The sequence below is a fragment of the Peromyscus eremicus genome, chromosome 17 (assembly GCF_949786415.1).
Source record: "Peromyscus eremicus chromosome 17, PerEre_H2_v1, whole genome shotgun sequence".
NCBI lineage: Eukaryota > Metazoa > Chordata > Mammalia > Rodentia > Cricetidae > Peromyscus > Peromyscus eremicus.
Genome location: NC_081433.1, coordinates 31,339,813 through 31,364,873, shown reverse-complemented (window position 1 = coordinate 31,364,873; position 25,061 = coordinate 31,339,813). Strand labels below are relative to the sequence as shown.

The 25,061-nt window shown below is 35.5% G+C and overlaps 1 protein-coding gene across 4 annotated transcripts in view; it reads right to left on the bottom strand.

Moving 5' to 3' along the window:
* Micu3 (mitochondrial calcium uptake family member 3) overlaps window positions 1–25,061 on the bottom strand; it is an 86,263-nt gene that overhangs the window by 26,981 nt on the left and 34,221 nt on the right. For 3 of the 4 annotated variants that reach the window (XM_059245053.1, XM_059245054.1, XM_059245056.1), the window contains exons 2-7: window positions 23,475–23,628; window positions 19,409–19,440; window positions 8,472–8,550; window positions 5,257–5,304; window positions 3,766–3,848; window positions 1,924–1,995 (exon numbers count right to left, since the gene is read on the bottom strand). In XM_059245053.1, coding sequence (XP_059101036.1) covers window positions 1,924–1,995; window positions 3,766–3,848; window positions 5,257–5,304; window positions 8,472–8,550; window positions 19,409–19,440; window positions 23,475–23,628 — 468 coding nt within the window. Of the gene's footprint in view, window positions 1–1,923; window positions 1,996–3,765; window positions 3,849–5,256; window positions 5,305–8,471; window positions 8,551–19,408; window positions 19,441–23,474; window positions 23,629–23,882; window positions 24,007–25,061 lie in introns of those variants that run through there. The other variant, XM_059245055.1, reaches the window with a different exon arrangement.

Sequence of the window (25,061 nt, the reverse complement as noted above, 5' to 3'; positions counted from 1 at the left end):
GCTAACATTTTTAATGTTTATTTTTATAACTATATATTCTACTGGTAAATAGCTAAGCATTTTAGCTTATTTAATCCTCATAAAATTACAGATGGTGACCACATTATTCTACCATTTGTAAAACTAAAAATACTGAGAAGAGAGGTTAAGAATCTTGCTGAAGATCACACAGGTAACGCATCATAGAGGTAATATTCAAACCCTCCAAAGTTAGCTTAGGAGCCTGGTTTACTTTCTTTTGGGGATTTTTCTTATTTTTTGCTATAAGATAAATTTTAGTTGCTTCAAGTTCAACCTAATGTTTAGAATACATGTACATGTTTACTATCATTTGTATTAACTTGACAAAACCATCTGTATTTTACTTGATCCTCTATAGATAAAATAGTATAAAATCAATTCAGATTTGTATTATTTGAAATATGACTAATATACTGAAACCAAGGACTGTCACTATCAAATACAGAAATGAGGATTTGTAGAGCACTGTGCTGCTGAATGGTGCTATCAGTGAGAGGTAAACTAAAGACTACTTCAGAATCACTGAGAGGAACATCTGATGACTAAATTAAATAATGAACTTTTAACAGTGCTATTTAGATTAAGGTTAACATCTCTGAGGTGCCTTTGAGATTAAATACTGTAATGAAATCATTTACATATATAATATAAAGTTCTATACAACTTATGTGTTATTTTTACTTGTTTAAAACTATGTTTTAAACTTTAAAACTACATTTCTTTCCCAATATATTTGCTAGGGAATGCATCACTAACATACGGAAATAAGAGATCATCTAGGATAAGATGATCAAATAGAGCTTTCATAATTTACCTAGACTTTGCCTAATTAATCCAAGTTAATGTGATTCCATCACTATCATGACATACTTGCTTTGAATGTCTTAAAATTCCTTCATCTTGGCTTTCGTGCTGATGCTGACTCCCCACTGTGTGCTGGTGGCAGTTTTCCAGTTCCCTCTCCCTTTGCTATCCAATGTATTTTAAAAATGCTAATGACCAGAACCATACTTCTAGCCAAGTGTCTGTTATATGGCAACAAAAATATAGCATTTTCTGGTATTTAAGTAGCAAATGAATAACTGAAGATGGGTAAAAGTATGGAATTCAGAGCTGGCCACCACAGGTTCAAACTGTGACTTTGCCATTGAACAGTATTATAGCTTTGGATAAAATATTTAAACTTTATAATGGTCAGTTTCATCATCCATAATTATGTACAACAGGAAGGTTGTTGGATAGATTAAATGACAAAATGCATGAAAAGAACCTAGTCCTGCAGTTGATAGTAAAGGCTTAGGGCCAGTCTGTTGTTTTTATTATGTAAACTGGCCTGTTAATCAAGACTGAAATATTTGGGAAAATAAAATGAAGACTGAAAGGATAAAACACTGTCAATTCTAACTTCAGAACAAAGCACTAATATGTAACCCAGAGGAATCTATACTACTTCTAAGAGATGCAGAAAGTCCATATTATTATTATTATTATTATTATTATTATTATTATTATTAATCCCTTATATTTACCATTCATTATGTTACATTATCATTAAATTCATTCACATAATTAAACCTTTGCATATTCACCTTTAAATTTTTACATGCATAATGATCTTATTAATCTACTATATGATATATACCCTTCAAATCTCACAAATAACAACAGCATGGATGAAAGTGGTTTAATGAATATGACTGTGGGTACAGATATTTAATATCAATATTTACATAAATATTGATATTGATGTATAAGATACTGAAGTAATTTTACTACATTAAACCTTTGGAAAGGTTTCAATAAAGGAAAAGATTCAAATTTTAGATGTTACACTCTTTCAACATGTACCAAGTAATTCTCACCTGGAAAACCCACCTGAAACTACTATAAGGCATGTCTTACCAGCAATGCACGCTTCTCTTCATCTCCTTTAGTTTCTCTCTTTTCATTTTTTTTCCTGAATATCTCCTGAAGCTATAAGAAAATGAATCTGGAATTGAATTCCATCAGAATTTTGAGGTACCTATACATTACTCTATGCTAAATACATCCTAAAAACAAGCAACGTAATTTCACCAACATTTAAACTACTCTAGGTATATTTTCTGACTGAAACATTTTTCACAAGAAAAAATACATTCTTTGGTACTGGAAACTCACAGTTGAATTAAATGTCTCTAATGTTATCATTTCCCTAGATCTCAACACAAAGGCATGAGATCTGAGTCTGAGGCATAGACAGAAGAGATGGAACTGTTGGGCTGTAGAGAACATGGAAGCAGTCCCCAAGGACTCTGGTAGAGTCCAGCTTTGGTCTCACACTAATGTTGTTTCAGGCCACACAGCTCTCACTGCTCTGATTTGTTGATGTATGAACAAAGGACAAGATCACCTGTAAAGTTCTTGCAGTAACTGTACATTGTAGAGAGTATACTGCTGATATCATTTCTCAGATAAATTGTCCAAGGCTCATTTTCCATACTTGAAAAATAAGGAAAATCTCTTGCCTTATAGAGTGCTATACAAAATAAATATCACAAAAAATTACCTAGCACTTTGTCTATTATTTCTAAATAAATGCCAGCTACAGCTGTAAACAGTATTATTCATCTTTAAACTCTGACCCTGCTTCCATTACTGTAGAGGCCATGAGGTCTTTGTGCTCACAGATGAGCACAATGGAAACTAAGAACGGTAAACACACAGGGTGGTCTCTCTCCAAAGGAAGAGATGTTTTAATGTTTAAAAAATAACCTGTGTTCCACCCAGAAAGCAGGGCACGGATGTGGTTAACTGCCTGGTGATTGTGCTATCTGTATGGTCAGGCCACACCAGATCCTCCCCAAGACCCTTAAGAAGTCACATGTGGTTAATCTATAGAACCCATCTTTATGGAAGAGGTTACATGTAACTTACAAAGAGTTTTGATGTAGTCATGACTTAAGCTTTATTGTGTGTAGGGGATTGAGTCAATTATCATCAGAAAACTTTCCCCAAATTGTGCTGTGCTTAAATATGCCTAAAATAAATTGCCCCGCATCAGATTCTAGAAGTTTGAATCAACACAAGCTACTGAGTTATGTTGAACTGGACTTCCTTCTTGCCTCATGCGAATCATTACTCTGTTGGCCGTGATGTCTACAAAGACCCTCTATCACACACATTTTCAGAAGAAAAAAAAAGACAACCAGAGAAAGCATTTTGCCACAGAAACAGACGTTGGATACAGAAGTAGAAGAAAAAAACAATTTGGAAGGGGCGATGGGAAAATGAGTAAGCAGAAGAGGAAGACCAGAGGTCAAAGCTCTTGGTCACAGAAAAGGAAGGGAACAGGGAAGTGGGTCTGCACACTTAAAGTCTAAGGTAACAGTGAGTGAAGAGAAAAGGAAAGGGAAAAGTGAGGTCAAACTGACAAAAGGAAAGGTTCCTATGGTAAAGAGCTACGGCAAGGTGGCCGATGTGACAGAAACTGAGTGTTAGCTGGACAAACATAATCTCAGGACAGCCTATTATCCATCAAGTAGAAGATATCTGACAAATTCCAAACTTCCAACTATATTCAACTTTAAAAACCCAATATCACTTAGACTTCCATAATGTAAACATTACTTGAAGTACATACTTGCTTATTAGATTCAGGTGAAACATCACATTATAGTAATTAATGGTCCTAATAACACAAAAACATAACATATAAGTAAGCAGTATTTAAGTGTTAGAAACGTCAGTATATCATGTACATACCACCAAGAATTCTTTTTTATCCACCATCTCATTTCCATCAGTGTCAAACATGTTGAAAGCTATTCTAAAACCTGCATGAGGTTCTGCCAGAAAAAAAAAAAAACAACAGAAAGTTTTCATAAAATGGAAAAAATGTATTTAAAAGTATAAAATCCATGCATTCAACAGACAGACACATATACTGCAGAAAATAAACAACAAATGAAAAGCATTATGTTACTATAAATTAAGTACAATTACAGTTATACTAAAGGATACATATTTCTGCTTCATGTATTGCAGACTTAGTAACAGAACTGAAAATAAGATCTCAAAGTACTTGACTGTTACTTATTGCATCGCATTAAAGGAAATATTTGACATCTGTCCCTCTAAACAAATATCCAAATTCTGCCTATTTGTTAAAAAGGAACTAGGAGGTCACTGCATTTGAATGTTTTTTCAGTATTTCCAACTACGTAAAGTGGCAGAAAAGAGTGATACAGCACAATGCACCAGCTCAAATTCTTCAGAAAAAATGATCTAAGACCACCTGTGGAATAAATGTGATCATGAGAGTACAGATCTGGGGTTAAACTTTCAGGAGCTTGAAAAATCAGAAGCTTTTATAAAATGTTTTCATGTGTAATTCCAGGCCCTCCAAAGTCCAAGAAACAATTTTCTTTTTGACCTTTCACAGCCACCACAAGACTGACCACATAACCAATCATTTCAAACAACCTGAGTTCTATGAAGAAAATGAAGCATGATGCAGGGATTAAAGAGAAGGGCCAGAGAGCTGTCTGAAGAGTGGGGCCAAGCAAGGACTCTGGTGTTTCAAAAGGAAACCAGAACGCTACTACTCTCAGGGAGCTCTTGAGAGCAGGACTGACCAGGACTGCCCCCTGGGGAGGGAGCCCAAGGCATGGGAAGGCCAGGCAGCTGCAGCACAGGGAGTGCAGCACAGGGAGTGCAGCACAGGGAGTGCAGCACAGGGAGTGCAGCACAGGGAGTGCAACACACAGTGTCCTCCACTGCACGAAAAGAAACTGAACCCAAGCTCTAGGCAACCTTCCATACATGTCATACACACTGCTGCGTGTGTGCTAGATTAAACCACTGCAGCAGACGGACGACGGGCATCTGGACAGACTCACCAGCAGTTAGGAGACTCAAGACTTGCTACTCTTTCACATTAGACTTGCAGAAACCTGGTTTAAATGCATATAATAGAAACTTTATAAATTACTGTAAGTTCTGATCTTTAGGGTCTCATGTAGCTTATACCCCAAAGAGTAATATATAATTGATGAACATTTTATTATTGTCACAAGCCAAAATATAGAGGTTCTTGACACTGACAGTGTTATACTTGACATTTTCCTGTGATATCTAGACATGAATTTGCTCAACAACTGACATACACAGGTAATTTCCAATAGTATGCTATGGTATATTTTTAAGATCATAAGGAAAAATACATCTAGAAATAAATTTAATGAGTTTACTTACTTGTTAAAATACATAAAAGAAAAAGATATTCGGTGTAAGAAATCACACCTAGAAGAAAATAGTGTCAATTATGCTTTATAAAATATTAACTTACATTTCACAAACATAAAAGTTAAATATTGTATATAATAAAAACTATGAATAGTTTTAAAGTATATGCTAAATATTGTTTTAAATGGGACTACAATATTATAAAATCATTGCAAATGTAGCAAAATTCATTTTATTTAAATTTTTCCACATGCCACTATAAAAATTCCTACAAAACATCCATTCATGATAAAAATACTGGCAACAAAAGCAACATGCTAATGTTTATTTATAGTTTAACTCTGAAATTTGTTACTTGTTGTTACTATGTGAAACATAAAAAGGTCAGAAAAACCTAGTCACTTTTTAGTAACACTTGAATAAGACACTTATATTTACTTGCTTAGAAATTTGATGTGTAACATTCAAAAATAAAACCTTACATTTCCCAGTTTTTTTTCTGTCAAATGATCATTTGCTACTTTTATAACAGTTTTTATCGTTAATTGACTCTAAGGATTTTTTAATTCAGTGGCCCTCACTTTATGTTTTTTGCATTGAGAGTTCTCTGTATCCCATAACTATAAGTTTTACCAAGAATGTATATGAAGTAAATAAATACACATTCTGTTATCACATTTTTCACTTCAAGGCTACTCTTTTCTACTTTTAAAGCTAGAATTAATAGCTTAATTGGCCAAGAAAAGACTGAAAAAATTAAGTTCAGGAATAAATCTACAATATTTACCTAGATTGCAGTCAATCTGATGTTCGGTAAAAGGTATTAAAAAAAGCACCCTTAAATAGATTGTGGACTTTAAATCTCCACTTATCTGATGTTCTTTGAGGCTCCATTAACTCTTTGTTACAGAATGAAGAGATTAGGAGTCACTCAGGCAGTTTGTCAGGGACATGAAGGGAACTACCCATGAGACTGGGAAAGGATTCTCTTCTGTTTATACTAGAATATTGTGACCTAGAGACAGATAGTTCTGGATGACTGCCATGAACGTTATGGGAGAGAGATTCTGAAATAGTCAATGGCTGTAAAAATATAATTATTTAAGAGTCCTCTTACTGTTCTAGTTTACTTAGTAGATGACAAAATATTATAGTTGATATAAAGAACTTTAAAATACCATATACTTAATGATGACTAATTCAAGGTTTCTCTTATGAAAGGATTAATTAACAGAATGACTAACTGACTGCAGAGAGTCATGTCAGACATTTTTCTGTAGGGCTACCTGGTTACTGAGTTGGATTACTATGCACACAGGAAGTGAGAAGAAAGTGATATAATTTAAAGAAAATGGTCAAGGATAAAAGAAAATACTGCTGAACCTGAACTACAGACTCCCAATGCTTCCTAACTATAAACAGAAAACCAGAAAAAAAAATTAGAAGATTAACCCTTTGATTTGCTTAAGGCTAAAAGTAGGACAAACAATAACATAACATCAATTGGTACTATATAGTAATGGTACAGTCTTTCTAAGTAAAGGATACAGAAGATGTCAACTAAAGCAGAGCAATCAGGAGCCTTAAGCAGGAGGATTGTAAGTTCAAGGACAGCTCTGGGCTATTTAAAGAGGCTTTGTCTTGAGTAGTGGAGAGGAAGGGAGAAGAAATGACAACTAGGTTTTAAAAATTCAATTAAAAATTTTTAAGAATTTCCTTAAAAACATGACAGTGTTAAATTACTATTTCTTGATCTATTGCATGTTTTCCTAAGTGTTACATACTGCTTTTATAAGAAGTTGCTTAATTTTTTACTCAGTTATAGCTAAAAAGATAAAATAAATTTTTAAATTAATATTTAGTAGCTGTGAAGATTTAGCTTTAAAAATTTCCCACCACTTAATCTCTGTATACACACACACACACACACACACACACACACACACACACACACACACACACAAATCAAGTTCAGTATTTCTCAACCACCTAGCAAGCTGGTTCTAAAGTCTTATAAGACTATGGTTTAATGATCTTGCTAATATCAAGAATATGAGACAGATACAAAATATCCCATAGGTAATTAATGAGCAGGTGTAGTATTGAAATTTAGACTAATCCAAATAAAATTTCATTCCTCCATTACAGCAGCAACATTTGAAGACCTCAGTAATCATAACTGGCCAATGGTTTCTATACAAAATAGAAAAGAAATATGGACACTTCCATCACTGTAGAAACTTTTACTGAACAGTGCTAAATGAATACTCTCCTGAAAAATAAACAAAGGCAGAAAGAAAATATAAAAAAATGCATATAACATGTAGAGGGTTAGGTCTTCCAGGCTAACCTTTTCTTAGGTAAAAAGATTTATTTCTTCCATGCAATTTTTTCAGATTATATTTGATTCATTTATTTTCCCATGAGATATATTAAGGCAAAAAATTTAAAATTTATTATACTTACCTATTCTTTTTAAGTTTTGAACATTCTCAGTGCTATTATCTCACTCTAAAATATGAATACAATGTTCTAAGAATATTTTTGTTTTTTGAGATGTATTTGCTTATGTAGTCTACTTTGGCTGTAAACTCAAAATCCTCCTTCTTCAGGCTCCAGAGAAGCTGAGAATAGTGAAATGTACCACCATGCCCAGATATCCAAGGAGTATTTTAATATACCTGAATCTAGTATTTCAATCCTAGTTTTTAAAAATGTCCACAATAAAAGTGTCTCTTTCATTCATGTGAACAACTGGGAAAATATTATAAAAGGAAACTGCAATTAAATCCAAGATACTTTTTTTCTTTCTTTCTTTTTCTTTTAATCAAGGCATCACGTAGCACAAGCTAGCCTTGTATGTTCATGAACTGGAGAAGTAACTATTATTCCTTAGATGCAAAATGGAATGATAAAAACTAACATTTGAAGATCTAATATTTTTGAAAAGTATTTCCTATGAGCAAATTTAAAATGCTTTTCAGTATGGTTGAAAATGATGCTAAAGAGGTCTGAAAGTATATATATTTGTGTACGTATATAGTGACAACATAGTCCTTAATCACACTATACCAAATTTTATTAGTAACCCAGAAACATTTGCATTTGGTTTTATATATATATATATATATATATATATATATATATATATGGATTGAAAATATATCTATACAATTTTCAATCCATGTCAATATTAAAATACACAGACACTAAGGTTAGCTTACCTCTTTCTTTAAGATTTCGAAAGAGCTTTGATGATCCCTTCCAAACTGGTGGTGTTTCTGAGAGCATCTGACTTAATTCCTATAAAAGAAGGATTGGAATACTGATTAGTAGTCAAATCACTTTCTTTCAACATGAATCTTAAAAAAATGTAAGCATCCTCCCCAGGAAATTCTCCTTTTAAATGACCAGAAATGTGACATTAATCATCTTATTCTATACCTGCACTTTATTCCACTACATTGTGGGCAAATACTTGACCACAATGCAAATATCAAATATATGCTAAAGATGCTATATTAAACTTAATTAGAACTATTCAAAATTTCAGATAAATTTCCTAACTAGATGCATATAGCAAGACAACTAAGTTAAGATAAAACAGCAAGCTTGAGTTCTGGAGCGAGGAACAAGGGATTGTTTTATAAAAGCCATGTAGATTTCCTCATTAAAATCAGGTGACCAGCTGTCTCCATATTCTTCTTTGCTGCATGCCTGGATTTATCTGAGTTTGAGCAAAAGAAACGTATGAGCAAAGGAATATGCTAAGAATGAATAGAGTATTTTAATGGTAATGCAAAGAATCTTAATACTGGGTAAATGGAATATTGATTTGTACTCATCTTTCTTAAAGTAAATTATCACTGCTGGTGAGAAATTATTGGAGAATTTAAACAGTTGAACATTGCTTATATAAAAATATTTGGACAGATTATACATATTCTGCAAAAATAATAAAAATAAAAAGGAAACAACTATAAAATGATTGACTATAAGGAAAACCAGTGAAAGGATAATTTGAAGTTTAAAAATTACTTTTCTCAGTAAAACATTTTTAATGTAGAAGTCACTTCCAATTCTAGATCTGATCCTTATTTGTCACACTGGTTTCCAACAATCCCAGTGTCATCTGAAAGCTTATGGAAATGCAGAGTAGCATTTCCTCTCGACCTTCTGAACTAGACTTGCATTTTCCCTGACCTCCAGGTGATTTTTATGCACATTCAAGTTTGAGAATACTTCAAACAGACTTTTCCTGGTAAGTGGAATCTAGAAAGTGCTCTGTGGTGTTTATAAACAATATTTTTAAATTGCAAAGCTGAGGTATCAGGAAAAAAAGAAACCTTTGGGATGTCAAAAGCAGGGGCATTCTGAGGGGCTTTCCAGACTCCTGGAAGCCTGTGTGTAGATTCTAGCATTCATTCCCTTCACAGGGATTTATCTGCACTGCAGGTAACAGATGCCAAGCTGATGAGCAGTGTCCAATAGGGGACCATGGCAAACAGGTAAGACTAGGCTATTTACTGTTTAGATGAAACTAAAATATTTTTGTCAAATTAAGAGATTAAAAAATCCTCAATACACTGTACATACTTAAATTTATACTATTTCTCTTGTATAAATATTGATCTTCTCCTATTATAACTATGTACTCCAATCTCTGTTCTGATTTTAAAAATCAATTACTTTTTTTGAGAGTCCTTTATGTGATTAACAATCGACTCGTAATAGCTTATTTAATTCTAGTAACCAATTCTCACACATATTTTACTTAGACCTAAACTGGACAAGTAATTTTCACAAGTCAGGCACATAGAAGCAAATTACAGAAACTGCTTCTCATTGATTTCAAGTAGTTATTTTTAATAAAAATATAGTTTCTCCAGGCCTAGGTCATCTAATTGCTTTAGTGATCATTTTTGTTATCTGCTAATTTTGATTCTTAACATTTACTAAAATCTTTGTATATCCATTCATGCTGGAAATTTGTTTCCTCACTCACAATACTTATCTTTTCTATTATACTACTGTTCCACATAAAATGAATTTGGCCTTTGTCTCCAACTCCTGTGAGGAAGACGAAATCCATTAGTTACACTTGAGTGTACACTAAGGAAATAACTCAGGATGGTGTTTGTTCACCAGAACAAAGGATGGGAGCAAGGAGAGGTGGAGACAGAGATAAAGACATGATCAACAGTTTGGAAACTTACACCTCAGAAGTAAAACCCAAGACAAGTCTAGACTCTGAGCTCACTGGAGCCCATGAAGATGCTCGGAGAGCGACAGACTGCCTCCACATGCAGAGAGGACAGACATTCTTGGTCAGGACGCTTCCAGACCTACTAGTCTGTCTCTTCAGTTGGGATGTCTTAATAAATGTTATTTATCTGTAATCCCAACTACAGCATTTTCTGAGTTCTATGGGTCATTTTAGTAAACTACTACACCAGATGTAGGAAAATCCTGGAACTGTAGCCTGTAAGGTCAGAAGTGAGGCACCTTGAGACTTCTGAACTGGGGTACACACCTGTAAAGAGAGCAGTCTGTTGGGCACTATGTCTTTAAATTACTGGAGTCAGATACTAATTCTGGGGCGTCCAGTGCCACAATTACATTGCAGCATTGCAAGTAGGAAACAAATACACATTTGCTGAATTAATTTTACTTTCCTAAAGTTATAGGTGTTTTTAAAGTACTTACATAATTTTCTAAAATTATGAGTATAGTTTTTTAGTAATATAGTTAGTGCACACACACACAAACAAACACACACACACACACACACACTGCATAGGAAAACTGTAGGTTTAGAAAAGAAAAATTATATTCAAAGACAAAACACACTTCAATTTTATTTAATATTCTTTTAATCTAACTCTCTCATAGATACTGTATATAGCCATTTATTATTGTAAATATTAAATCTTTATTCTCTATATACTGTTTTGTATTTTACTTTGTTTTTTACATAATATGAATATATCTTCATGTCAAACAGTCTTTATTTTGATGTTAATGCCTACACAGTGGATTTTTAAAACGGCACTTTTGAAAGTTAGCTGTTTACATTTTTAAAATACTAAGGACACAAAAGATGTTTATCTGTATAGTATTCATCAATGTTTATTTAAATGTGAAAAATGAAAAACTAAAGTACAAGCACACACAACCACACACTCCATTAGCTGTCAAGAGTGATAACATCACTCATCATACAGCCTTTAGAAAAATCTACTGACACCTGTGAGAGAATGAGACTGAATAAAACAGCTTCCCAGAATCAGGAAAATTATTTTGACTTCCTAGGGCCTAGAAAACATCAGCATCCTGCCACTAGCTGTTTGCTTAACTGTATCTGTTAGGTCTAAAACTGGATACACACAGCTCTAACACATTTATTTCATTCTGTATTACTATGTTATCCATGGTATGCTACTTACAATTATTTGATCCATTTCCCCAATGATTATATGGTTTCTAAATTTTTCACTCTTCCATCAGTGTGTCAGGAAACATGAATAAGAGAGCAGGTGTGAACATTTAAACCTTTCTTTAGCATACATACCTATTAATAGGACCTCAAATATACATTTTAAATTTCATCAGCCATTACCATATCCCTCCCCAAAGCAAAGGCATCATCTATTTTTTTAATTGGTTCCTTCATGCCCTTGCTCAGTATTGACACTGTCAAATTTCTGGAAGCTAGCCATCTGGTGTCTGTGGAATAGAACATCACTGCTTTAATTTGCATGTCTTTGGTTATTAGTTGAACTATTTCATATGTATTTGCTAGCTATTCAAGCTATGTTGTCCATTTCTTATTAAGATGATTATCTTTTTAGTATCAATTTACACAAGTTCTAGACAACTATAAGGTCCTCTTTTAAAGTTGTTTTTTGGATAATAAATTATGAATGCATTTTCCTATGCATCAAATATCTTTTAGTGTTGTTGTTTGGGTAGCTACAGTTTAAGTTATTTAATTTAGTAAAATCTGCCAGTAATTTCTTTTGTGGTTTGCTTCATGTATCTTATCTAAAAAGATCCTCTTATGTGTTCTTCAATTTTTACATTTTAGCATTTATAGTTTTTAGTCATAAATAAAACACAATATAACACCAAACAAAAACCCAACTGGCATTGATAACTCTGCTATTACTTTTGGTGACGTCCTGTTCCTCTGTGTAACAAGTCTATATTCATTATGACAATCTTTAAACATTTTTGAGTTCGGGCATCATGGAATTCTTTTAGGGTTGGATAAAAGTTTCTGACATTCACTTCTCTCAACAATAATCACATATACTTTTCAAGACATTATTTTCTTTGGTCGGTACAAGTATCACTCCCTTCATGGGAGTGAATATCACTTTTTGGTAGAAGAATCTTCTGAATGAGTACATTTGCATGATACTCAGACCTGACCTTTCAGCTAAGATGTATATGTGGGGAGAGGTTACTCTTTTTTTTCCCCCCTTTTGGAAATTCTAAGGTGGTAGGACTTGAGACTCAGGTGGGTAGAAGTTGTTATTTTTTTTAAATCACATTTTGAAGGCAAGAGAGAAGGTGCTGCACTGAAATTCTCTGAATCTTTGTGAAAAGCGTTTCTAGGTGCCAACTGCACCACTAGCACTTGGTAGCCAGGACTGCGAGGCTCAACTGCTTGCACTGTGTTCTTCTCTTCTCCTGCACATGAAAGCATCTGATGATACTTTACAATGGCCCACAATTTAAGAAATCTGTCAGTGCTGTACCAAAGTTATGTTTATGTGGAGTGAGGTGTAGTCCTGAGAATTAATAAGGGTAAAATATAACTATAGGCAAGGACATATACAAGCATCTCCAATTCTATTTCCCAGTTCCCTGAAACTTATTATCTCCATTACCTCTGAGCATGAACATTATCTCTTTTGATACTAACAGTCAACTGATACGTTAATGTTTATTGGTGGAAGAATAAGACAGCCAATATATGCACAATTCTCGAATTTGTTTACAATTATAGCCAACTGTTCACTGGACTATCAATTTACTTAGATAGCTCTGACAGTATTTGATACATAATAGGTTATTTAAACATAATCATCATATATGTGAATGAACCATTGGTAAAGTATGAACACTGTTGGTAAGTATCTATGCTGTGACAAATACAATATGTACTTTTACAAATTTGAGATGATTTTCATAGTACATATACACAACTGCCATGGCGTATTATGACGTGTTCATCCTTCTAAGTATGTGAAATATATTTTAATGAAACCTAAAGTTACTAGCCATGATGCTTGGAAAAAAAAGAACACAATCCATCTTCAATTAGCTTTTATATATGATGGTGGATTATGAGGATTAGCTTCATTTGCCCCCATAGGGAAAGCCTATTATTCTTACATATGATTGGGGCTTTTCTCTACTGATTTACAGATCTTCCCTAAAATGCCTCTGGATTTTTCTGTTACTATTATTATTCATCTTCATCTACTTAAAATATTCTTGCAATGATACAGTATCATTTTAATTATCAACCTACTATTAATCTTTATCAATCTTATTAATATGAATCACTTGTTTTCATTCCTGTCACCTCTTTATTTCCTTTTCAAAACCATTCTAAGTATTTTAGAGTCCTTACTGAAATGTTTCAAAAAGTGAAAATTAAAATCAATTTATTGAATCTGTTGAAATTATATTAGAGTAAGACTAATATTAACAATAATTTGTACATAAATTTGGATATAAGTATTATTATAAATAGTTCAGTACCCATGAACATGATACTATATCTATTCCTGTCCTTGAAAGACATTTTAAAAATGTTGTACATACTCTGTTAAGTACATGTAGTGGTTTGAATGCAAATGGGCCCCATAGACAAATCTTTGAATACTTGGGCTCTAGTATATACTTGGTGGCTGTTTGGGGAGGATTAGGAGATGTGGCCTTGCTGGAAGAGGTATGTCACTGGGAATCAGCTTTGAGGCTTTCAGATCAAGATGTAAGCTCTCAGCTATTCCTGCTGCTATGACTTTGCTCTGCCATCATGGTGTCCGATCCTTTGAAACCACAAACCCACTTAAACACTTTCTTTTGTAAGGGGCCTTGGTCCTGGGGTTTTGTCACATCAACAGAAAAGTAACTAAGATAGAAGTTGGGGTAAGGGAGTGGGCTGTTGCTGTGACATACCTGGCCATGTGGTTTTGGATGAATATGGAAGACTTCGGGGTTTTGGACTAGTAAAGTGGTTGAATACTATAAACAGGGCTTAATGGACCATCCTACTAGGAGCCTGGGACACAGTCCTGAGAGGTATGTGGACTGTGGAGGCCCAGCTCAAGAGACTTTAGAGGGAAGCAAGGGCTTTAACAGCAACTGAACTAGAGGCCATTCTTGTGCTGTTGTGGGAAAGAATGTGGCTGCTTTCTGCCCTTGTCCTAAGAATTTTCCTAAGGCTAAGTTAAAAAGCAATGGACTAATTTCTTTGGCAGAGGAGATTTCAAGACAGTCTGATATTGACTCTATCACATGGTTATTTATAATTACTATGCAGGTCTACAATGAAAAAGCACATGTGGAACAAAAGAAATATGAAGTGTACAGTTGGAAGAGAAAAATAACATCAAGAAATTTAATGATAAAGTCAAGGCTTGTGCTGAAAGAGATAAAACTGAAGCAAGGCCTGACTGAAAATAGAATATAGAGAGTGGTGTCCTCAAGGGGAGGTCGCAAGTAGCTATCAACTTGTGAAGGGGAAAGGCCTAAGGGATTCCCCCTCCTAAAAATCAACAACAAAGGAAAGCTGCTGCAAATCTGATTCAAGAAGGCTCCATCCCAGTGGGCAGCTGAACCCAGCAGCCTCAGCTACATGGTTCTGGCTTTAAAGGGGTTATCAATCTTCTTCCACGAAAAAGGAGAACGGCTGAGGCCAGGCACTGCATGAAGGGTCCTGAAGGCCACATTGTGTGAAGCTGTAAAAGTGAAGCCTGGATTGTGCTGGAATCTCCAAGATGTTAGAGGTGCTGGAGACATGAGAGAGCTTCTGCGGAGAGGCGCCAACAGGGAGTGAAACCATCCCAAGAGCAAAGCTGGAGGGGCAGAGCCATTTCAGCCCTCTGACACCAGACACAAAACTACAGGATTTGGAGTTTGCCCTTCTGTCTTCAGTCCTGCTTCGGTCCAGAATTCCCGCACTATGCTGCAATGCCTCCCTTATGGAATGGCAATCATATTCTGTGCCACTGTATGTTGGAAGTATGTAATTTCCTTTTGATTTTGTAGGTGTTATATACTTTTTTTATTTTTTATTTTTTGGTTTTTTGAGACAGGGTTTCTCTGTGTAGTTTAGTGCCTGCCCTGGAGCTCACTCTGTAGACGAGGCTGGCCTCAAAATCACAGAGATTCGCCTGCCTCTGCCTTCTGAGTGCTGGGATTAAAGGTGTGTGCCACTACCGCCCAGCTCGATTTTGTAGGTGTTAAAATTAAGAAATTGCCTTGAGTCTCAGAAGAGATGTTAGACTTTGGACTTTAAATTGGTGTTGAAACTGAAAGACTATGAGGATTTCTGATGTTGCACTAAACTCATTTTGCATTATGATATGGCCACCAGAGGTCATGGGGGCCAAGAAGTAGAATTTGGTGGTTTGAATGAGAATGGCCCCAGAGTATAATATGTTTCTTGTTGATGGCTGTTTAGGGAGTTTTTAAAAGGTGTGGGCGGCCTTATCACATCCCTGACTTCAAAAGCTCTACTATAGAGCTATAGTAATAAAAACAGCTTGGTATTGGCATAAAAACAGACATGTGGATCAATGGAATCAAATTGAAGACCCTGACATTAATTCACATACTTATGAATACCTGATTTTGGACAAAGAAGCCAAAACTTGGAAAAAAGAAACTATCTTCAACAAATGGTGCTGGCATAACTGGATGTCAACACGTAGAAGATTGCAAATAGGTCCATATCTATCACCATGCACAAAACTCAAATCTAAGTGGTTCAAAGACCTCAACATAAATCCAGCTACACTGAACCTGATAGAAGAGAAAGCAGTAAGTAGCCTTGAATTCAGTGGTACAGGGGGCCATTTCCTAAATATAACACCAGTAGCACAGACAATGGGAGCAAATGATTAATAAATGGGACCTCCTGAAAACGAGAAGCTTCTGTAAAGCAAAGGACAGTAAATGAGACAAAACAACAGCCACTTTGGAAATCAGTATGGCGGTTTCTCAGAAAATTGGGAATCAATCTACCTCAAGACCCAACAATACCACTCTTGGGCATATACCCAAAGGATGCACAATCATAACCCGAGGACACTTGCTTAACTATGTTCATAGTACATTATTTGTAATAGCCAGAATCTGGAAACAAACTAGATGACCCTCAACTGAAGAATGGATAAAGAAAATGTGGTACATTTACATAATGGAGTATTACTCAGCTGTAAAAAGAAATGACATCATGAAATTTTCAGGCAAACAGATCAAACTAGAAAAAAATCATCCCGAGTGAGGTAACCCAGACCCAGAAAGACAAGCATGGTATGTACTTACTCATAAATGAATACTACATGTAAAGCAAAGGATAACCAGGCTACAGTCCACAACCCCGGAGAAACTAGGTAACATGGAGGACTCTAAGAGGGACTCACATGAATCACCTTGGGAGGGGGAAATAGATAAAATCTCTTGGGTAAACTGGGAAGAGGGGAGAGGTGTAGGGATGGGGATGAGAACATGAGGGTGTGAGGGGAGGTACTAGAGGGAGGGACAGAAAAGAAGAGCAATGAAAGAGCCATCTTGATAGAGGGAGCCATTAAGGGGTTAGGGAGAAACCTAGTGCTAGGAAGAATCCACAAGGATGACTCCAGCTAAGACTCCTAGCAATAGTGGAGAGGATGCCTGAACTGGCCTTCCTCTATAATCAGATTGGTGACTACCCTAATTGTCATTATAGAGCCTTCATCTAGTGACTGATGGAAGTAAATGTGGAGATCCACAACCAAGCACTGGGCTGAGCTCCTGGAGTCCAGTCAAAGAGAGGTAGAAGGGATTGTATGAGCAGTGGGTGGGGGTTTAGGATCATGATGGGGAAACCCAGAGACAGCTGACCTGAGCTAGTGGAAGTTCAGGGACTCTGGACTGAAGGCTGGGGAACCTGCAGGGGACCAAACTAGGCTCTCTGAATGTGGGTGACAGCTGTGTGGCTTGGTCTGTTTGTGGGGCTCCTGGCAGTGGGACCAAGATCTATCTCTAGTGTATGAACTGGCTTTTTGGAGCCCATTCCCTATGGTAGAATACCTTGCTCAGCCTTGATGCAGCAGGGAGGGGCTTGGTCCTGCCTTCAACATGATGTGCCAGACTTTGTTGACTTCCCATGGGAGGCCTTACCCTCACTGAGGAGTGAATGGGGGTGGGAGGAGTGGAGTGGGGAGGAGGGAATGGGAAGAGTGTAGGGAAGGAGAACTGTGGTTGGTATGTAAAATGAAAAAATTTTAAGAAATTATAACAACAAAAACAAAAAACAAACAAACCAAAAAAAGAAGAAGGTGTGACCTTGCTGGAGGAAGTATGTCACTGCGGGTGAGATATGAGGTTTCCAAGACTTGTTCCATTTTGAGCTAGCTCTCTACTTCCTATTTTTGGATCAAGGTGAGGGCTCTCAGCTGTTTCTGCTGCCACATCTTTGACCTGCCATCTTGAACCACAACCTCAAGGAAATCATTTCTATCCTAAGTTGCCTTAGTGCTTTGTCACAGAAATAGAAAAGCAGCTAAGATGGTACACTTTTAAGTACATGATAGATTTTGTTGCTATTGTGAAATGTATCTTAATGCAGTTTTTATAATTGTCATTATTAATTTAAAATTGAATATCAGCCTGTTATTAACTTTGATTTATTTATTTTTATATAGAGTAGTAACCTGCAAAACTTTCATTGGATATGATTTTTAATTGTATTATTCCCACTACTGTCGTCCTTACAATGCCTCCTCTCTACTCTTACCCTCCCCCTTCTCCTCGACATACTATATACTATGGCCCTAATGCAGTACCTAAGAACCTGGCTACTTTGGAGACAGGTCCTTCAAAAATACTACTGTTATGAGATCCCCCTAAATTATTAGAGGAAAGACCAAGTGGAAACAGAGTGAGAAGACAGCCAGAGAAAAGGGGGAAATCCTCAGAATAAACCAACCTGCTAATGCCCTGACTTTAAGTTTCTAGTTTGCAGAACTACGAAATGATAAATTCAGTTTCAGTCGCTAGGCTGTGGTACTTTATCAGGGCAGTCTAGAATTCTCAGCTAATGAGGTATGTCTCTTTGCTAGCTCTCTTGCTATGATAGCATGTACCTTTATCTTACATTTAACTGTGAAGAGAATGTTTCTGAAGTTTCACAAGGAAGCATTTATTTGCCTTTTACTAGTTAAGGAAGTTAAAAGTAGCTAAGTTAAAAGCAGACACTCATTAGTATATTAGAAGCTACTTTGAGGCCCTTCCTGATGTTTCTACTGTCTGAATTTTATGTTAATTTTTCTCTTAGTATTGCCAACTGTGGATGAATCCTTTAATAGTGTAGTCTCCTTTTCCCAGTTTTGAATTCTGTCTGAATGGAGTTATATTTTTTGAAAATGTATTAGGTCTATTACTCATGTGCTTGTTTTTTAAAGCATGATGAGTAGTCTATGGACTTCTGAACCCTCTTCTGTATGTAACTGAAGATTTCTCTAGGTATGAACACAGATGTGAAATGACCTAGTTATAAAGTATATTAAGTTGGACTTTGCTAGGTACATGTGAATGTACTGTTGTAGAATTTAACCTCAGGCATGGACCTGTTGGGTAAAGAGTCTATACAGCTTCAATTTAGCAGAAATGATAATTGTTTCTAAACAAGGAAGACTAATTTATACTCACACATGACAATTAACCTCTATCTTCACTAGCACATGGAATTGCCAACCTTTATTTACTGACACTATGAAGACTAAAAAATACCACCATTATGTAATTTCAATTTGTAAAACACACACACATACATATAAACATATAATTATATATAATCAGATAATGTGCATGTGTGCCTACACGTGTGTATCATGTGTGTACATGCATATGTTGTATACCAAGAGCTTTAACTTACCTGTTTAGAAAGTGACTTCCACGTTTTAGCAACTAAAATAAATATAAAATAATTAGATAATATTGTATGTAATGTCTATCCATATTTAGTAACCATATATAACCATAACTCAAAATCAAGCTTTTATGTTCAAAAGGCATAAGTTTTTTACCCTCAATATTTGAGTCTAAGATAGGATCTTTTCATGGTATCTACTTGTTTAAAATACTGTAACTTATAATAAGTAAAATCAGTGTCACAGGATTTTTTTTCTCCCCATAACTGGGTTATGGCTGGGCCTTTCAGGATCCATGTTAAGTTAAGCTACTTAATGTTAAATATTTTATGGGACTTGAAGGACAAATAATGATACTTATAAAATATTCATGCTGGAATCAGATGAGTGAGCATTTGTGGAAGTAATTCATCGGTGAAGGTCTGTCCAGGATAAAAATGATAGTGGCAAAGAGAAGAGGAGCTAACAGAGAGCTGGGAAAGTTCTTATCCAATTTACATTCTCCCTTCTGTATATGGCTGTTCTAGAAGTAGTTTGGAGACACAAGTGTAGTAGCTGAATAAAATACCATTTTCTTTGTCATGTCGATGATCTCAGTTTAAACAGTAAATACATGGACAGATGCACAGCCCAAATTGTTGCTTCTTTTGTTCAGATTCTGACATTGTAAATGGCTAAGAATATCTCCAGGTTGGTAGGAATTAAGTTCTACAGTATACCATCATTAGAAAAACTGGTGGACTATCAGTAATTGTTTCTACATAGCAAGTCTGTATAATTAAAAATATACCAAATCTAAAGTTATACAGAAGGCACATTGCTATGCAACTCTCTTTTTAAGGCAATATACTAACTCATCTTGAGATTAAAGGTGAAAATATACTTTTATAAATTTTGAAACTAATTTTTCTTGGAGATCAATTCTCTTCTATTTTATAATAAATCTTTCTTTTACCTAGGTAGTATATATGAATAGAGATCAAGCACAGAAATCACAGGATTGACATGTAACCTTACCTATGCTACTGTACACATAATTCTGCATGGCTCCTTTTAGTAAGAAGAACAATGAAATAACAGTTCGGAAAGAGTGTAAGAAAAATACATAAAAAGTAAAACTACATGGACATGTTCTTATGCAATGCTCAGAAGCTATTTATCCAACGAGGAAGTTAGATTTACTCTTGAGTTTGTGGTTTCATGAGATTTCCAGAGTAGATTATTCACAAAAGACATATTCATTCTGCAGGAAATGTACCATGTTTAATATTATTAGCTGTTAAAGAAATAAAGACTAAAGAACCATTAAGATAAGTCTTCAAAGGGTGTTCTGACTTTCTAAATTCCTTTATCATAAGAAATCACTGAGTATATAAATATAACAGGTGGAGGGAGGCATTAAATTTATAGTAGATTTAATATTAGAAGTATTTTATTTCTCAAGTTATAGGCTGATGTTAATCATATCTGTGATATATTTTTGTGTCTGAATTAATAGTGTATTTTTAAACATATAAACTAAAATGGTTCTTGATGCTATAGGAAAATAACTACATATTCTAATCCTAGAAGAGAAATTTACCTTTTAAACTCTACTTTAAAGGGAAAAATAAGAAAAAATAATTTCTAAAGAAGTTACCAATAACAATGTGGTATATTTTACAATTAACATTTGAGCTACAATTACTAAGTAAATACTTAAATGCATTTTCTTATTGAATGTCATCATAAAATTATATCAGAGATGTTAAAAATCTTAATTATGAATTCAAGTGATCACAATGATGATGACAGATCCAATACTGGTTCTAGTCTACTAGCCACACACAATGTATTCTCAAAAAATTCTTCATGAGGTTACTCAAAATTAAAGAATAACTCATATTATACCATGTTAATTAAGTCAAAGGGCTATACAGCTTATCTTAGCCTTATAATTACTATTTAAAGAGCCCTACTTAATTTTCAGCTTTTTCTCCCCTACACATTTCCAAAGTGGCTACTGTAAATACACCACTACTGTCTTGATTGTGTGTTTTTCTCAGGCCTTTCCCTCTAATCAAAACCAAATTCTACTTTTAAAATTTTGGGGGATTTAAAATCTTGCATGATCAAGCCTCTACCTCAAATTCCAATGCAGCTGCATTTCCTTTCCCTGTCAGAGCCGAGCATCTGGACTAGATACTTGCCAGTCACTGCCTTCAGTTCCTCCTCTGTATTCCACTCTGTATCCTAGTGTTTGTCCTCGTCAATTCCCTGAAATCCTCAGCAACCTTCATATTGCTAAGTCTAGAATCTACTCTATCCTCGTCTAACTGACTTCTCAGCAGTGTTCCACTCACTGGACCACCCCAACCATTTTCTTTGGCCTCCATGACTGTACCACTCTATGTTGGGTTTTGTTTGTTTTTTCTTGTGTCTCTGGATAGTGCTCTTGAGGCCTACCCTTTGCTAGCATTTGTATATCCATCTTTGGAAGTGTAAGAGTTCCTCAAGGATTGGTCCCCTGTCATGTAAAATAGTATAGTATTTCTCTGGACAACTTCAACATACATAGCATTAACTACAAATCATGTACAGACAAATCCCAAATGTTCAGACCTCTCCCTGATCTTCACTGTTGAGAATTCAAAGCATCTAAATTCATTGAGGGTTGTGATGAAACTCAGCAGAAAAGCACTTGCGCAGCATATACAAAGCCCTGGATCTAATGTCCAGCACTGAGGGGTTAGAAAGAATTAAAAGCTAGTTTGCACAAGTTTGTCAAATTATTGAAAAAATTTTAAAGTTTGGTTTTGCTCTGGAGGAAAATGGCTATAACTGCTCTAGTCTAAGTTATCACATATTTTTATGAAAAATTGAAGCAAATATTAGCCAGTTTATTTGGTGCATTAATTTTTAGTTAGTTATCTTTCAGTGAGCTGAAACTAGATAAATCCAACTTTTACATATTTGATACATCAGTCAAAAATTCAGTGACTTTTTTTTCCTTCTCAATCTCATTCTAACCAACCAGCCATCCAGTTAATCTAGCCCAAATCCCTTCATTCTAGAGAATCTTTCAAAACCATCTTTGGAGAGTTTGAAAGCCTGAACTACCACTAGCAAGTTGTGACAATGTAAAAAGAGAATGCCCAAGGTCAGAAGAAAGTAGTCTTCCCTTTCCTAACCACCTGTTATCTGTGAAGTGGATTTTCTTTATACACTTCATTGAAAAGAACATATTAAAATTGGTTGGATATAAAAGTGTATACAAGAATCTTGCTACTTTTTTTTTTTTAGTTTTTTTTCAAGATAGGGTTTCTCTGTGTAGTTTTGGTGCCTGTCCTGGATCTCGCTTTGTACACCAGGATGGCCTCGAACTCACAGAGCTCCACTTGGCTCTGCCTCCCGAGTGCTGGGATTAAAGGCGTGCGCCACCACCGCCCAACAAGAATCTTGCTACTTTTTTTTATTAAGTCAGTAATAAAGCATTTCCAAAAACTATGCAGCTGTCCAAATGTTTGAAAACCACTCCTTTAACATATGGAAAAGTGGGACAGAATTAGCCCATCTTTATACTTCAGGAGTTAAGCCAAATGTAGAAGACAGAAAAGTAGAATTCTTGAGCAAGACTAACTTCAATGCCAGTCCTCTAAATTACTTTACTCATTTTGGATACAAGAAATAAAAGGTAGAACATTAATCTCTTATAAGAATATCTAAAAGAAGGTGGTGTTGAAGTTCAATATACAAGGAAGTGACTCAAAATTTCTGCAATTTTAGACATAATAAAGGTTTATAAGAAATATCAGTCTGCAAACATTGCATAACACAATGAATTCTGAGTTGTCACATTGCTTTTGTTATGTATTCTAAAATATGTATACTATCCCATATTTTTACAAACTTGAGATTCTTCTCTTCAAAGTTCATTTTTATTGTCATCTATTTAACCTGACCAGAACTGCTTAGTATCCATTACTTTTACCATCATCTTTGGAAGTCTTTGAAAATTATCACGATATTATTAATATATTTTAAATTATTATGAAAGTAAAATTATAAAGGCAATTTAAAGTCTTTACTTACATTTGGGTTCATCTGTTGTAACAGCCAAAATAAAATCATATGGAGTCATGAATAACTGTCCTTCACATTCTATAGATGCAAATAAACGAAATCGTCTCTCTCGAGATGTAGCATAGAGGTCCAAATCTTCAGTAACAGCTCTGCCAGTAGCAACCTATGGTCAAGAGAGCAGGAAAATATTAACTTGGAGGAACACCACCACCTTTAAGAAGATGGATGCTTTTAAATTATTAAAAGTCAATTGCTCAAGTAAATGTAAAAGAGTGAAAACTTACTTTCTTATAACCTCAATCCCTTCATAAAACCTCAATCTCTTCATAAGGAAAATGTTTACAGTAATAAAATGAATTGATGTTTGAAGGATCCTACCACATGGTGTTGCTAAGGGATTGAGGAGTTTTAAACTACCATCCATCAGGTTTAGTTGGAGAGAACATTACATATCCAGTGGCATTGGGACACCAGTCCTTGCTGAGTGCTTAGTGTGTGCTCCATGATCTTGTCTATGTCTTATCTAGGGAGAAACCAGTGCCTTCAGGGTTGTTGCTTATGGCTGTGACTATCACTACAGAAGCCTTGGGACAGTGATGCTTGAGGGTTAGAGCTGAGATCATAATCTAGAACAAAGTACAGTTCTAGCAGAATACAGCATCAACGGTATTTCTGAATTTTGCATAGAGTCAAAATGAATAGGATTAGCAGGTACTTGTACATAGGCATTCGGAGAGTCCTCTACTTCCCTCAAGGCCTTTCTTTGTAGACAGAAGCACAAGGCTTGAAAATATTTAACAGTATCTACAAAGGATACTTTAGGATAAATTTATACAACTGACTGGTCAAACTATCTCTGAGATACTAGCAAGTTGCCTTGAAGAAATTTATTTATGTGATTATAAATTAAGTTTTTACATGTTAAAAACATATTTATATTAGAAATAAATCTTCCTTAGAATGAGAAGATTATTTGTCTTTACTTTTTGCCATGAAGTTATTTATTATTTTTATATATTTTATAATTAACTTGATTTCACATATCAGCCACAGATTCCCTCGTCCTCCCTCCTCTCACCCCCCAATCCACCCTCCATTCCCACCTCTCCCAAGGCAAGGTCTCCCCTGGGGAGTCATCCCAGCCTGGCAGACTCAACCGAGGCAGGTCCAGTCCCCTCCTCCCTACACCAAGGCTGAGCAAAGTGTCCCAGCATAGGTCCCAGGCTCCAAAAAGCCAGCCCATGCACCAAGGACAGGTCCTGGCTCCACTGCCTGAAGGCCTCCCAAACAGTTCAAGCTAATCAACTGTCCCACTTATCCAGAGGGCCTGGTCCAGTTCCAAGGGGGCTCCTCAGCCATTGGTTCACAGTTCATGCGTTTCCACAAGTTTGGCTATTTGTCCCTGTGCTTTTTCCAATCATGGTCTCAATAATTCTTGCTCATACAATCCCTCCTCTCTCTCGCCGATTGGGCTCCTGGAGCTCTACCTGGGGCTCGGCCATGGATCTCTGCATCTGCTTCCATCAGACACTGGATGAGAGTTCTATCATGACAGCCAGGGTGTTTGGCCACCCAATCACCAGGGCAGGAAAGCTC